The following is a 16,734-nucleotide window of genomic DNA, read 5'->3' as shown; positions in this document are numbered from 1 at the left end:
ACTTGAGTTATTTCTTCAATGAAATTGTTGTGTTATTCATGTTGGAATATATTTCTGGGTTACTTTATGGGGTAGTAGGTCACAATTTTTAGGTTATAGTGGTTTCGTTTTAGCCCAATTTATGATTGTCTACCTTTTTATTTTATTTTATCTTATTTTATTGGGATTGTTTTTCCCCCGAGTTAACCACTGTGCTATCTTAGATGACTCCACCCTTACATTGACTTGTTCTCCCTACCATGACAAAGGTGGATAAAGGTGGAAAGATTTCATGTAATCCATGGACACCAGTGAAGATCACAAATCATTGACGAAAAAAGGTTCAGCGCACTGTCTAGTGGGTCTAGATGACCCAACTCCCAATGGTAAAGTGCCTAGGATAGCACAAGGGTTAAACTGACCCTGCAAAACTTAGTCCCCTTCTAACCACAGGGCATGATTAAAATCAACACTACTTGAAAAATGTTTCATTATATTCTGTATTTTTTTAGTGATAACTGAAAATGCAGAGATTCTGGTGGTTATTTGAGGTATGATGATCAGATTTAAGCAATACAAACAACACCAATATTGATAATATTTGACAGAAAAACAATGAAAAAGTACCTGGATTTCCGAAAAATGTGATTTAATTTTTAAAAGACAAAAATAAAGAAGTCACAGGCTTTTTTTCGGAGACTTATTCTGAAAAGAAATCCGGAAGTTGGTCTACTGAACACAGCAGTGACAGGAATGAGCAGCATCCCGCGGTGGTGCAACTACCTCCTCCCTCCACACCCTTCTTTCATCCCTTCATTTCGATGTTGGTGACGGGTTTGGACGCTCACAGAATATTAACACAATAAAGAAAAAAAGAAAAAAAGAGGAAGAAAAGAAAAATAAACGCAAACAGCATGAAGCTCCTCATATAACCCACACACGTGTGCTCAGTGTTAGAAAGCTCATTCCTCGAACAGAATAACCTGCTGCCTCTGACTGAAAAGAAATAAATACAGTAATAAATGAAATAAACATAACTGCACATTTCACATGATATTTTGTCTCCCCCAAAAATACAGTGCTTATAAAAACGCGATCCTCTCTACTGAATCAAAGGATGAAAGCGTGTCTGCAGTCAGACACATGGTTGCGGACTGGATTGTGTCTGTCGTCCTTTGTCTGCTCTCCAGACGCACGGATGCTTCATTTGCCGGTAGCTATTCTGCGGCGTAGCCCATGCGCGTTCCAGGGCAGGGGGGCAGCGCACGGACAGCATCGCCCCTGACAATCTCAACCTTCTCTCCACATAGGACGACTGTCAGTGGTGGACCTCTGACTGTCAGGTCACATATCCGTTTTGGAGATTCTCCATGGTGGACCCCCACAAAGACACACAGGAAACCTAATTCCATGTCTCCCGGATAGAAACATCATGGAGTTGATGCGCGATCATGAATGTGCCAGTCAGGCTATTGATGTCAAAGCAAGAAGGCGAGCAGCTGTTCTTGTCCTTGAATCGATGTGATACTACTACTACTACTACTACTACTAATAATAATAATGATAATAATAATAATAACATTAATAATAAATAATAATAATAATTATTATTATTATTATTATTATTATTATTATTATTATTAGTAGTAGTAGTAGTAGTAGTAGTAGTAGTAGTAGTAGTAGTAGTAGTATTGTTATTGTTGTTGTTATTCGTTCTCAAGAGTTACTAATAGTGGTGTCACCTAACCCCAATTTATTTATTTTCTGCGTGTTACAAAATCTTTTTCTTTGTTTTTTTAACTGCCATTTATGGGTCCAAGAAATTTGATCAAAGAGGACCAGAAAAATCGGTCAGATCATTAGAACAGGCACTGCAGTGAGTGATCTAATGGGGCAAAGCTGTAATTACCCCTATGAGAGAGCCCTTTTCTCAGAAAAGCACAATAACAAAAGGAATTTGAGAGAAAAAAAATCATAAAACTGAGGGAGATACCATACATGACAATATTAAAGGTAAATAAATAGAGGAATTTGCCGGACTTTAAGCACTATGGAATCTGACAGACCTCACATTCTCCAAATCAGAAACCAAGCTCAATAAAGACAGGGATTTTAAATGTTTTTCTGTAAAAAAGTGTACTTTTGATTTTGTTATCTTTATGATGGATTGGTGTAAACCTCAAAACATTACAGAGATTTTTGGATAAATCCTTTGCCCACGAGTGCATACTGAACATGCATTCTATAACAGCAAAGAGTTGATTGTTCACTTCCACAGTTGAACAAACCATTTTCACATTTGTCCCAGTAAGACGTGTTTCCATAGAAACTGCAACTCCTTGACTGTGTGGGCTGTGATCCACCTTCTAAATCGGATGCTGTGTCCCACACAAAACCATTCTATTTCTGTGCTGACGTAATGAAAGGTCTGTGTGATCCACACTGGGAAGCACAGAGGTAAACCTCTGCAGCTCAAATTTATTTAGACAGTCTGAAATGATTAAGCATCAGGAAACTGCGACACTGAGTGAGTTTCTTGTCTTAAGTTCAAAATAACTGATATATATATATATATATATATATATATATATATATATGAGCATATCATATATCATATCACATATATATGAGCATTTTAACCAGACAGAGATAGATGGGTTATCCATCGGCAGTGATGACTTCAGTAAAGCTGACACAAACTAGTACAGCAGTGACCCTGCAGCGAGGGCAGCCATGCACGTAAGTAACCTGCCAGAGGCCGGTTGCTTAAATCTCCGCGCGCTTCATTTTTTTATCCATCAGAACGGCATTTCAATACTCATCCACTGTTTTTTTTTTCCACTCAATTCCCCCAGTCGATGAATGTTTTTCTTTCTAAAATCAATAATTGACGCAGCATTTCTTTCTATTTGCCTGATCAAATCTACTTGATTGATCTAAATACAACAAGGCAGATGTTTGTGGGAAAAGTCTGAACCTTTTCATGAGACTTATCACAATGACAGAAATGCATTTGTCTCCTTGTCTGATCCCCTGTCCATCTCTAATGCAGAGTGACAACCTGCTCATATCAATTTCTGCAGAACTGCAGTAACTGTTTTGTCTTTTCACACAGCCCCATTGCCGAATCAAACAAATGATGCATCAGTTTTCTTCCCTCCGACTGCTGCTGGAGCCACACATCCCTCCACAATTGCTGTAGACTCCCCAAGATTATCCTTTCAGCTGTTGTGCAAACCAAAGCTCTAGGTGATGAGACTCATGACCCCATTGTGAATGAGCTCCAGCCAGAGCATTGCACAAGTGGGTCAAGCTCTGACAGTGGCTCTGACACTTTGACTGATGATGTTGCAGTTCTGAAAGCATCACTCGCCTATAGCAAAAAAACTGATCTGAATTTATTACTCAATAAGACAAATCTGTTGGTTCCTAAAAATCGAATTAGATCTAAATGTGAAAGATTACAACTGGTGACAAAACATCTACAAAAATAGCTTCAAGTGAATTCTGGAAAAGTGTGTTACAGACAACAGTTTTAAAATTTCCATTCCAATCGTCTTTTGATCTAAAAGTGGTCTTTTAATTATGATTATTAAGTTTTTAGCCCAAATAAAAACCCGTTTCATTTTCTAGGACATAGTTTCTGCAGAACAGCAATAGTTCATTAAAAATTTGCTTTTGAGTTGCTGAGAGCTCTCTCTTTACATGCTCTACTGCTAGTTTACACCTGTTCAGATCCCAAACCTTACCGTACAACATTATCCGTGTAAAAAAATGGCGAGCAATTATTGAGCTATCCAGCCAGATGTCAGCTCGGAAGAGGAAAACAAAGATGTACATTGATCTATATGTCTACAGGTGGATGCATCAGAATGGAGCAGAGGAGGAAGCTTGTGGCCTGCTGACTGTGGCTTCTACATCACTACTACAATCTGTTTCAAATGGCATTATTTTGTCTGCTGCAGATTTGCAAGGATTATAATAAAGAAATACTCAGAAATGCATTTTAAGCTTAATTTTCTTTAAACATGTCCTCAAACATGTGAATAATGCCACAACAGCAAGTTAATAAACACCAAATACACAATCTTCATTGGAGTGGGTCTTTAAATGCAAACATGCATCTCTATAGTTATAGTAAAAATGTTCAAATGTTTTTAAATTTCATTTAAGCACTGAGTCTCAGAAAAAGCACATTCAGCAGTAAAAACATTTGTAATGTTGCAATCTGCTTCACAGCTATTTCTTTCTTCAAGCATCAGACCATATTTCACTTTGAGGAGGACAGACTGTGTAATAATTCATGATGAATCTCAAAGATCTGAAAGTCATGCAGTTCTGGACGAAGATAATATCCATAAAGGGATTACTGGATCCCACCATAACCACATTTTATCATGTACTAATTTCTGTTGTACCACAGCAAAGAGGGTGATGGTTTTTGGGTCTTCCTTCTGTGCATGCATGAACAGTCTGTGCACTTGTTCAAGGCCATGTGAGGACAAAAACTAAAACCCTAATTTAGGTCATGTTTCCGAAATGCAATATTCATGCTGAATGATTAAACTGCTGTGCTTTCAAATTGTCTATTTCAAATTGTTTTTTTTTTTGTGTGTGTGGAGGCTGTCTTTAAAAGCAGATAAGACAAAATGAAACAAAAACCCACCTGTAAGGAGCTGGAGTTGTCCTCCAGGTTAGGTATAGTTCAGCACCACTTTCAGCACCATGGACAGCACTCGCACTGAAAAATGTGGCTGCAGGGAGGGAAACTGATGGCAGTACTGCATAACACACATGAATGTAACCACAAATGAACTCCTTCTTTCCATTGACCTAGTTTAGATTTTCTTAAGTAACTTTAGGGCTGCAAGGATAATTGTTTCATTTGTGCAGAATTTGAAAACCAAAGGCAGGAGTTTGTGTCCCCAAATCTTACTTCATCGAACTTGAAATCATTACATTTTTACGAATGTTTTATTTTTCACTCACCCCTTTTTCTAATAAAAAATATAATAAATGTTTCTAGGGTTATCCCAATGTTAAATGACTAAAGAGGTTTAAAAGAACTGAATATTTTGGATGCAGGACAGACTGAAAATAGAATGGAATAGAGTAATAACCCCTAAAGAAATTTAAATCTGTTAATTATGAACATTTTTACAAAACACATGCTTTCTATGTTGGCATTACTTCTGTGTAGGAATATGAACTCAAAGCTCTGTGTGGCCACAACAGAACACACAGCGCTGCAGTTTAGCTGAAAGCTTTTGCTAATCCCGACAAAAAGATTGTCAGCCTTTAAAATTCCAACAGCAAGACCATTTCTTTTTTATTCAATAATCAATTTCCAAGAATCAGTACAGTGGTTTATGAGGGGAATCTGGGTCAAAATACGATGGAATTTAGAGGAGTGCTGGAGGTGACGAGGGACGTATGTGAATAAAGGCGCAGTCAAAAAGCCGCTTTTGATGGCTCCCATTTCCCCCATTTTATCACAGACACAGAGGGAATGGATTAAAAAGCTTTATTCAAACTAGCCATCTAGCATGATCAGGCAGTACATTTAAGCCAAATAAGCAACATCAAAATCTGTCAATTAACTAGACTTGAAAATAAAGCCAGACCGTTCCCAGCCGCACATTAATGTCGTGAGTGGAAGTGGAGAACACTTTGATGAAACTCTCAAAGCGTGCACTACAGTCTGGCAGAGTATTTGTGGAAAAACGAAAAAACCTGACACAAATGAGAAACAACTCACTTTGACTAAACCGAAAGCAGCACCGCCTGTGCCACTCCCATCACAGTGAATACAGAAGATATCAAAAAGGTCTACCGTATAAAAACACAAAATAGAAAGCAGTTTCGATTTACAACGAATGCCTCTCTTGGTTTTTTTAGCCGAACACAATCTGTTCCGACTCCAAAAAGGCCCCTCGCAATAAGCAGTTCTAGAAACTACATCATCGGGGAGGAACTTCAATGTTTGTTATGCTAAAGGAAACACCATTATTTCAGCTGTCAACAGTCATCTTTTGCAATGCAGAAGGCACGCAAGGAGCTCATCGTATGTGCAATCTGGGAAACCTGAAAACACTGTTGGAATCTATATGTTCTGGCAGGAACTGCACACGTCTTATGTACTTCACAGCAAGATATCCCTCCTCACCTTACATCTTCAGTCTAACAGATAGTTATTTAAGGTGGAAAGCCTAGAAAGACCTAGACAGAAGAAAGGGGAGGTTACATTTCACTGACTCAGAGTGCACTAGGCAATACTCCATTCACACACAGTGAATTAAAAGTGCTGTCATTTGCTTAATAAATATTTTACACTGTATGCAGAGTCAGCATTAGAGTACTGTAGCCGTAACTAACACTGTTGTTCTTTTCATAATCCTTTCTCCCAGCCTCTTGACATTAACTTTTATCATTAAGCACCCTAATAAGAGCTTTGAGTAAGCCCCTTGTCTCAGACTAATTAAAGTCCTGGTTCCGAAAGCGGTCACTTTCTTCCAGGTCAAGACTCTTGTTCCATTCTGTTTGAAGTTACGTACACCCTCAAAATAACGTCATACGCACCACAACACAAATACGTAACACAAAATGCCCTTAAAGAAGCTCACAAAAGCAGCAATTAAATTTAAAACATAAAATTTAGATATATAAAACAGTAATATTTATAAAACCACATATTGCCCAGTTGTGCTTGTAACTTTACGTGCCCTGGCAGAGATAGATAGATACTAGTTAGAACACATTTTTTAAAGAATTATAAACTTATTAAGCAAAACTAACCCAAAGTGATTATAATAATTTCTTTTCTAGAGGAGTTTCTTTATACTTTGTCAATTTATTTTCAAAAGCTAAGGCAGAATTTGTGAATTTTGAATAGATCATTTTGGCAGCTGTTTTCTCCCTCTGCAGTGGCCAGCGCTGGAAGAAATGGGCAGGAATTTCACATGACCAACTTACTCAAATTATACACAGTAAATGGCTACAATAATAATAAATATCCTTAATTCCATGCTAAAGGTAAATATGGATAATTACTTAATCCGGTTGAACATGCACAGTTGTATTTTAGACATTACTTTTTTGCTTTATCTGTCCAGTTCTCGCGTTCTCTGGTAGAATATGTAAATGTACAAGCACAACTGTTTCCTCCTGTCAATTGGCAACAATAAATACATTTTATATTATTTTATTAAGATTATTTTTTTTCCAATTATCTCTAAAACTTGCACCTGACTTTTTTTTGAGTGAATAAAGATTTTACTAGATTTTAGAAAATAGCTTATAGTAAGTAAGAGTTTCTTTACAGAAAAAACGGAATTGATGTTTGACCCTAAACCTAATGCTTTTTTCCATTATGTTGGAGTGCCTTAAACTTTTGCCACCTTGTGTTTGACACATGCCTCCCTCTCCCATCCACAAGAGCAGAAAGGCTAAGCATCCACAAATGTAAACCAGATTTGATTTGACGCTGTTATTAAATACTATAGTGCAACTGATGTCTATTACGCTGAGAAATGGATCCCACTTCTGTCCTTTAAACTCGTTTTGCCTCTCTGACCTCATCTACAGAACTACATTTTCTATGATGTAAAAAAAAAGTATTTTTTGTTTGCATTTCGCAGTTGTCTTTCATTCTTTTTTGTCAAAACATTCAGAACTGGTTGAACACAAAATAAATACAAACGGAATCACTGTTGGTTATTGTTAGGAAGTCTTCCTGAAAATATTAAAAGCACCATGTGCAGGGTCTGAGTCATTGACTGTATAAGAGAACTGGACTGAGTGTGATGTCATCCATAAAAACAATGACTTTATCCGCGGTTCTATCTATCCCACTTTGTGAAATATTCCTACCCGTAATACAAAATGATAGATATTGTTTTTTTATCAGATAATACTACCTACTGTAAATGAACGAACGCACCATTTTGATTTCACAATTTCTATGGGATTTTGGCTTCTCAAAACCAGCGGGTACTTCCTGTTTGGAATGTGAGGAGGGAGGGTTCACTCAGTCCCTTTCTCATTTACACTCAATGATTTGAATCCAGAACAAAACCAGCTACAGTTCAGGATTTTTTTTTAACGATCAGTGGAAGAAGCATGTTTACCCTGATTCACATAGTTGTTTATAGGCGTGTTTTCAACTCTTGTATAAAAAAAAAAACGAAAGTAGCACGATGGCAAGGTAAGCACAAAGTGAAATACTGATGGCTTCTAGATCTACAGCACATCACATGATCCCTGGAGAATAGACAGAATTTATCCAATGAGACATTGAAGCGTAAAGTTATTTGCTAAAAGAGACTCTTTAGAAATATCCAGATGTCCTGATTTAAAAGATTAGTAGTCCAAATAACTTGAGGAAGAACCATGCAGATTCATGCTTCAGGGATTACAATGATAGAAAATCCAAGGTGACGTCAGTGTGTGGGATCGCCGGAACCGGAGGGAACCATGAGCTGCAGAGGAGGCAGTGAGGGAGGACAACAGTTTGAAATCTTCTTTGTGAGTCACGGTAAAGTTTCAGCCAGAGAGTTTTGCGAAGAGAGGATTCTATCACCGCAGCTGTCTTCTGGGATCCTGAGGAGGGGCAAAGCAGAGGGTTAACTAGACGTCCTCCTCAAATTGAGGTTAGAGAAAGTCATCACTCGTGCAACAGTGGAATGTGACTGGTTACTGCCACCATCAAGGGAACAAGTGGAAGGAGTGTTATGATCTTTTACAATTAAGTATTTAATCCTGGCCCATTCAGTAAAATCGTTATAGATAGCTCATGATAAACATAGCGCAGCCACTGACTGCAATAGGAATTTATGCAGTTTTGTTTTTTTGTGAACTTTTTATGGCCCAGTAGCAGTTCTGGACAGCAAGGACCATTTGGTTTTTGCAATTATTCTTTCCTATTGCGCATTTGAGTGAAAATTTTGGCCCCGCCACATACTCAAAAACTCGCCAAAATGTACCTAGTACCCGGTAAACTAAATTTTCAGCATAGTAAACGATTCATCCGTAAAAAATAATGACAAGGCAGGAGAAAACATCAAGAAAATGAATGGGGCCAAAATCTAAAATGAGGCAACAAAAAAAGTGTTCAAAATCCACTAATGAAACCAAAGGAAGTTTTGAAATTGTTATGGAAAGGCCACAGGACCTGAGGGGTGACGGCCATTTTATGGAAAAGTACGAAATTTGGCGATTTTTACTTTTTCCCACAACATGGAGAAAAAAACTTTTATTTGAGCGATCTTCAAGACAATGTATACGCCCGCACACACAGCTAAAGTCTACAGCCTCAACTGAAGTTTAGTTGACCTTTGACCTCAATTACCAGGGACATCAAAATATTTACTTTTGTCAGTTCGTCACCCCCAGGCAATCAAAAAATGAAATTGTTGCTATGGAGATAAAACCAAAAGAAAAGCCGCCATTCATGAATAGGTCACGTGCAGCTCTGACTAGGGTTCCAGGGGCAGAGGGGGATGGTAAGGAGTCTGTAGCAACCACGCAGCCAATGAGGGCGGATCAAAGGGGGGTGGGGGGGGGGGGGTGCTTGCGGGGCCACACAACGCCGCTTACGACTTCATTATCAACATAATTCCACAGCAAATGTCTATTTTCCCAAATTAAAACACATGAATTGATATTGGACGCTTTTCATTCTCTTTTAACTAGGGAGAGCTTTTATAGGACAATTATTTCCCCTTTTCTGTCTGTCATTTCACTTTGCTCTAAAACTCTACAAGCAATCCTGATGTGCACAACAGAGTTTTGAGCAACGGCCAATTTCCTTCCAATCTCAGCTCAATATAAGCGGATAGGTTTTTATCACTTGAGAGAGCAGCCAATTCCAGTGTCAGTGTTCGGAACAGTTTAGCATTAAATTTAGATCTTTCTTTTTGTTCTGGGCAGACAGGAGTAGTATAGACACACAGACCTGATTTGGTTCTATTTACTGGAAATTTGTTGATTTAATGTATTTTTTCTGAAAAATGTCACATTTCTTTTATGAAGTCAAACTCAAACTAAATAAAGAGGAAAAATAATTGGACAAAAATGCTCATACAAATATTGTGGCTCTACAAAATGTAGTTGGTAACCAGCATACCTCCAGTTGTAGAATGGACTTCCTTTCATTTTGAGTACTTCAGAACAGAAAAAAAGAGACAAGTTCAGTGAGATGGGACGGCCAACACACAAACACACAGCATAGATAAGACGCATCATGCTTAGACTCTGTTTGTGTCCACCTGTGCATGCATATTCACATTGTTTAATCTTTCAGTTGAGCATTTGGCTGACTTTACACAAGAGAACCAGCTGCAGAAGAAACAAACAACATCTGGATTGTTGTAGCACTTACACTTTGGTGACAATCTCTTCTGCACCAAAAAACTGCTCGAGATTTAGAATGCATCTCTTTTTTTGCAGTGATAACTCATCCTTGCAGGAAAAAAAAATATCTGGGCTTTCTTTGTTGCACTCCCCCACTTACGCCTACTAGTTATGATTGCGAGTTATGTGTCTGCAATTGATGACCTACATACAGCATAAGACATCAAGCTGAAGCAGATTTTGGGGGTGATAGCGAGGGGTTTGGCGTGATTATTGAACTTTTATAAGTATATGAATCATTATACAGATGCAGTTTCCAATAAAAGGACCTCTTGCTCAAACATCAATTTCATTGGTATCACATTTCTTTTTTACCCAAGCAAGAAGTGCAAAAAGTTGACCTGCCCCCAGAGCAATGTCATCTGGTGAGCGTTCACACACCAAACCTCAGACTCCCTTCACAGGTTCAAATTAAATATTTAAAAGGAGTTTTGATTTTTCAGTTGGTGCCGTCAACTTGGGTACTTGTCAAAGTGTGAGCATGAGCCACAGCTGAGGTACTGTTTTTACCAAAAGTACAAGGCTCTAAATTTGCAATATCCTGAAAAAAGGTACTAGTGCAATGTACAAAACTAACTATTAAAACCTTATCCTAAAGGTTTTTAATATTTGACAACTATCTCTCCAAATGGACTCAATCCAACAAGTCAAATTTTTCTTATTGTCATTTACAGTGTTCCCTAGTTTATTGCGAGTTACAGTCTATAAAGGTCAAATCTATGGGATTACAGGTGTTTTAAGGCAGTGAAACCCATCACTATACACTTTATACAATTTTTCTGACTGAGATGGAAACTTTTACACTTTTCTTTCTTATTTAAACTTTTAAAATTCAAACATTCATAGAAAATAAGTCCAGTATTATAGAATGAAAACAGAGATCTGATCGCAATCAAAGATTTATGTAACTCTGACAAAATGCACAAGCAGCTAGGGTGTAGGGAAAAATCGATTTGGCGATAATCGCGATATTTCATTTGGTGATACTTGTATCAATTTAAAATGCTGTCAAGACAATATTTATTCAATTATTTATAAACGTACTTCAGTGTCCGACTTGTTTTCTACTTAAACCCCTGACCGCTAGTTGCCAAAACAGCACACAGAGATTCTTTAAGCTACTCTACACCACACCACAAAAAACTCAAGCTCTTGCGAGAATCAGCTTGTGTTAAATACTAAATGTTCAGTCTACCTTGCAGTTTTTGTTGTTATGAGACATGCACTACGTAGTTTTGCTTGGAATGGGTACCGACCCGAAACTCAATCAATGTTTCTAAAAACGCCGATTGTGGTGCTTTGTAATGGGCTCTAGATGAGAACAAGTGACACTTGAAATGTAACGTGTATCCTGATATGTATCGTATTGCCAGACTCTTGCCAATACATGCCCCTACATGCAGCGTCTCTTTACAGGACACACGGCACGCAATTGAAGATTTATGCAGATTAGGCAAACTGAACCCATTTTGTACAGGAGATTGATTGACAAGGTCAACAGCCACATAGGACAAAAAACTGAAAACGAAAACATGCAACAGCAAAGGTGAACAGCGATATATATCAAGGGAATACTATATTGTAAAAAAATTAAGTTAGGTTAGGTCAAGTTTTTAGCCTTATTGTGAAAAAGTTGTAAGCAACATAAGCCCAAATCATCATCCGTCCTCTGTCCCTATAATTTGTGTTATACTATTGTAAACACATGCATGTATAATACACCACAAGAGTAAAATAGGGAACCCAAGGTCAATAGTTATCTACCAAACCCCGTGATCATTCCAACATACCTCCAGCGTGGATGCTCTGGAGTCTGCGGCTTCGCTGGGACCTATGCTCCTTGGTATGCTGGATACAAAATAGCCGGCACCTTTAGGAATTATCGGCTGTCGAACCACCACTTTACCCTTCCTGGTCTCTGCAAGGAACAAGCTATACCAGTAGGCATCACTAGAGATCAGGGTGGAGTCAGCAATGGTGGAGCTTCTCTGACTGATCACGCTGTTCCTGCTGACCACACTGTTTCTATTGGCTGGGGGGATCTTGATGGCCTTTGGCTTTGGCTTTTGACACTTGAGGACAATAATAACCAAAATGGTTATCAGCAGCAGAAATGACACAGCTCCCAAACCAATCACCAAGTAAAGATTTAGGTTTGTGAAGACGTCATACTCTATAGGTAACTCTGTTGTTTCCGAGAAGGGCATGGCATGTTCCACTGTTGATATCTTGATGGTGACAGTAGCAGAGAGTGAAGGTTCACCATTGTCTTTGGCAATAACAACCAGCCTTTGTTGCCTTGGGTCTCTGTAGGTAAACATTCTTGTTGTTCGAATTTCACCATTATACTGATCCAGGCTAAAGAGGGATGAGTCGCTGATCTGCAGGAGCTGGTACGTGACCCTGGCATTCTGCTCTGAATCTGAATCCACAGCAACTACCTTGGCAACCATGTGGCCCTTTTCTATGGATCTAGGTATCACCTCCTCCACCAAGGACCCCTGCGCTCGCCAAGGTGACACAATTTGAGGAGTGTTATCATTTTGGTCCAGGATGATAATATGAACAGTTGTGTTGCTGCTTAGTGGGGGATTGCCAGAGTCTCTTGCTTCAATGTGGAACAAGAACTCCCTTTCTCTCTCATAATCAAAGGTCTTCATTCCATAAAGATCCCCGTTTTCAGGGTTGATGGAAAACAGCATGGACATTGACATGTTAACAATTTCTTTCTCCATTATAACATACACCAAATACTGGTTCTCATTGAGATCAGGGTCAAATGCACTTAGAGATGTCAAAATTGCGCCTGGTGGATTGTTCTCCATCACGTGGATTGTGAAGATAGATTGAGAGAAGGTGGGAGCATTGTCGTTGACATCCAAAATCTCCAGTGTAATGGTCTCATTATCTGATAAAGGGGGGAAACCTCTGTCTCTTACTCTTAATACTATTTCATATTTACTCATGACCTCTCTGTCCAGTGGCTTCGACACCAGCAACTCAAAGTAGTCTTCTGAAGACTTGTTCAGGAGGAATGGCAAGATATCCTGCTGGTTTAGGGTGAGGTCCACTATTCCGTTCATTCCAGAATCTTTGTCGCTGACACTGACGACTGCAATCAAGGTTCCTACAGAGACATCCTCTGCTACCGCTCTTTTCAAGGATTTGATGGTAACCTCTGGGTGGTTATCATTCAGGTCTGTGACAAACACCATCACCTTGCAGTGTCCTGACAGGGGTGTGGACCCCCTGTCCTGAGCCTGGATGTACATGTCGAAACTTTGACTGGCTTCATAATCGATCACCCCCTTCACTTTGATCTCACCTGAGTTTGGATCGAGAGAAAAAATCTCCTGCGTTTTCTCAGAGGTATAAAGTGTATAGGAGTAGATCAGCTCAGCGTTGGAGCCTTCATCCAAATCTGTTGCGTTAAGGATCATGACTACTGTCCCTGGTGCCGAGTTTTCTGAGACATTGACTGCAAATACCGGCTGAATGAACAGGGGGGCGTTGTCATTGATATCCAGGACATTAACAATGATGCTGGCGGTGCCGGAGCGGGGAGGCACCCCTCCATCCACAGCGGTTAAAATCAAATTATGAACCGCATGCTCTTCTCTGTCCAACTTGCCCTTGAGGACCAGATCGACATATTTAGAGCCATCGCTGCCGGTTTGAATGTCAATGCCGAAGTATTTGCTCTCACTCAGGTAGTAAGTCTTGATTGAATTGGCTCCCACATCCGCATCCACGGCGTTCGTCAGCGAAAATCTCTCACCAGGAGGGGTTGCCTCAGAAACGTCCAAGTGCATTGTCTTCCTGCGAAACAGGGGCGCGTTGTCATTGATGTCCAAAATCTCCAGCTCAATGTTGAAAATGCGAACCGGGTTTGAAAGTATGACTTCCATTTTTAGAAAGCATGAGGTCGTTTTCGTCATGCATATAACCTCCCTGTCCATCTTCTCGCGGATGATCAACTCCCCCGTGTCTTTGTTGAGGTCGAGGTAATTTTTCCCGTGGATGACATCGAGCTTCGCGTTGCGCTCCTCCAGACTGCGGACATCCAGACCCAGGTCTGCCGCCAAATTTGCAACAAAGGACCCCTCTTCCATTTCCTCCGGTATGGAGTACCGCGTGATGGAGAGCGTAAATCCCCACAGTGCCACGAATGTAAAAAGAGCCACGACGAATCGTGTCCGCAGCGCTGCACAGTCAATCGCCATCGTTGTGTTTAGAGAAGAGCGAGGGATGATTTGTCCATACGATCAGGTTCTTCTGATGGAGAGGAATCCCGCTCTCATTCTTGCACCCACGTTTTTGCAGGAGCTGCGGTCAGCCGTTCACGGCACTGTGCCGCTGAAGGAGCGCAGATCTCACAGCAGTTCCGCGCAGGGGCGCACACACCGCCTGGGTGGGCAGGGAGGTGGGTGGCCCCCGGGGTGGAAACTGGATGAAGATTTTTATACATAAATATTAGTTTAAAAAAAAGACCCTTTGCTTTTATAATGTTGAAATGCTTTTTTCCCTTCAAATATATTAAATAAGAAAACAACGATTGACTGGCAATTTAATTTGGACTGTTTTGAGATAGAAAATCTGTTTTAACAGGACTTTCCAAGCAGCACAAAAAATAAATGAAAATGTATTTTTTTTCTTTTCCATTTAAAAGAAACATGCTTGCATCAAAAATACACTTACTGTGTATTTCGAACGAAAAGTCGCTGTGGATTATAAGACGTAGCAGGAAAAAAAGTATAATAAAGAAAAAAATCAAATATACGTCGCACTGGAGCATAAGTCACAGTTTTGTCAGAAATTCTGTTAACAAAAAAACTTGACCAAGAAAAAACATTTTATCCTGAAAAGCAAATCCTAATAACAGAATAGATAACAATAATAGATTGAATCAATGCATGCTTCACGACCATAACACATTCAGGTCTCATGAAAAATAGGAGCAATCTAGTATATATGAATAATTACATTTGAATAATTAGTAAGTAAGTTATTTTCTATGGGTGACATCACACTCATGTTGTCCAGTTCTTATATGCAGTCAGTGTGTCTACATAATCAATGTTGGCTTGAATGCAGTGACATGTATGAAAATATCAAGATTAATCAAATGGCTTCTGTTACCTAACCTTTTGGAACTCCAATGTCTTTTTTTCTTTTTTAGACATCAGCGTTGATTTTGAACAACAGCAATGTATAATTTTCATATTTGAATTTCAGTATCTTTATAAATAATGAATTTATTTAGTTTTGTTGCTTTGGAGTCCATTGTGGGTTTTTACCACACATTAAACACACACAATTAATTTAGAAGGATGCATATGTACAGGTAGTTGCATCTCTGTGCTGTTAGTTATAGCACCACACCCCAGAGCATAAGCACAGACTTATGCTCTGAGTGCTTATGAAAACGCTCTTCCTCTCCTTTTCAAGAGGGGGGGTTGGGAAACAGTGATTCTGCCGACTGGAGCCTAATCCCCAACCACCCTCCTTTTCTGTACTGCATCTCACAAAACTGATTCAGGGAGGGGTTGAGAGATCAAACCTGTGATGCATCTTTTGGGCTGGGCTCCTCATCAGTTGTCAGTTCTCGTTTAACCCCCATCAGATTTTAAATACCCTATTTATTTCTGACGTCACATTTCCATTACTTGATCCACACATATTGCAAAAAGAAAGGGGGTTGCTAATGATCCTTTCTGCTCCATTATATCTCATCTATGAGGGGCCAGCAGCTGGTGCATGGGGGGTTAGATGCATCCCCTGGGGTTTTGGTGCCTCAAACCAAGTGTTGTTGGATCTATATTTTCTATTTATTCTGGCAATGTCAGGAGCCAGGGAAGCCACTTCCTCTCAGCATCTGTGTGTGTGTGTGGGTGGTGGTGGTGGGAGGGGGGATCCATGTTCACAGATGTGTGGGGCAGGGGCCTTGCCTCTTGAACAAAGTTGCTGCTTTTTTACCAGTACCCATGGCAAATGATGCATGATTTACTGTTTTTCTTAATTCCTGTTGTTTCAGAAACAGCTGTCTATCAAGGGAGGGGGTGGAGGTAAGTGGACAGTCAGTAGGATCCTGGCCCACCCACTGATGATGTTAGGGTGTGCCCATGATGGCCTCTCATATGGAGCAGATGGGGGGTTTTGGTGTCTATACCAGATTGTCTGGTCTTTTTCCCAGATTATTTTTTAGCCTTTTTGCTTTCTGGTGGTGGGGACCCCCGCTGTGTATGATCCCACCCTGTCTCAAAAACAATGGTTGTTTCAATTGCAGCCAAACAGAACTGCAATTCAGTTGTCTTTTAGTACAAACCATTCCTCAGGCATCTGCTC

At 39.6% G+C, this 16,734-nt stretch overlaps 1 protein-coding gene across 2 annotated transcripts; it reads right to left on the bottom strand.

The window, feature by feature from the left end:
• Positions 1–5,486: 5,486 nt before the first annotated feature.
• On the bottom strand, positions 5,487–14,805 carry LOC101164085 (protocadherin alpha-C2). 2 transcript variants are annotated; one of them, XM_011483696.2, is made up of 3 exons: positions 12,180–14,803; positions 10,103–10,139; positions 5,487–8,577 (listed from the first exon to the last, which is right to left on the bottom strand). In XM_011483696.2, exons 1-2 carry the CDS (start codon positions 14,610–14,612, stop codon positions 10,128–10,130), a joined length of 2,445 nt encoding a protein of 814 aa, XP_011481998.1. In that variant the 5' UTR covers positions 14,613–14,803; the 3' UTR covers positions 5,487–8,577; positions 10,103–10,127. The 2 variants fall into 2 exon arrangements, with proteins under 2 accessions (XP_011481998.1, XP_004076726.2); XM_004076678.4 differs by lacking the exon at positions 10,103–10,139 and having other exon boundaries at positions 12,180–14,805.
• Positions 14,806–16,734: the final 1,929 nt, after the last annotated feature.

This window comes from Oryzias latipes, chromosome 14, assembly GCF_002234675.1.
Source record: "Oryzias latipes chromosome 14, ASM223467v1".
Taxonomy (NCBI): Eukaryota; Metazoa; Chordata; class Actinopteri; order Beloniformes; family Adrianichthyidae; genus Oryzias; species Oryzias latipes.
Note: the sequence above shows the minus strand (reverse complement) of the source record. Positions and strands in the feature narration are given on the sequence as shown.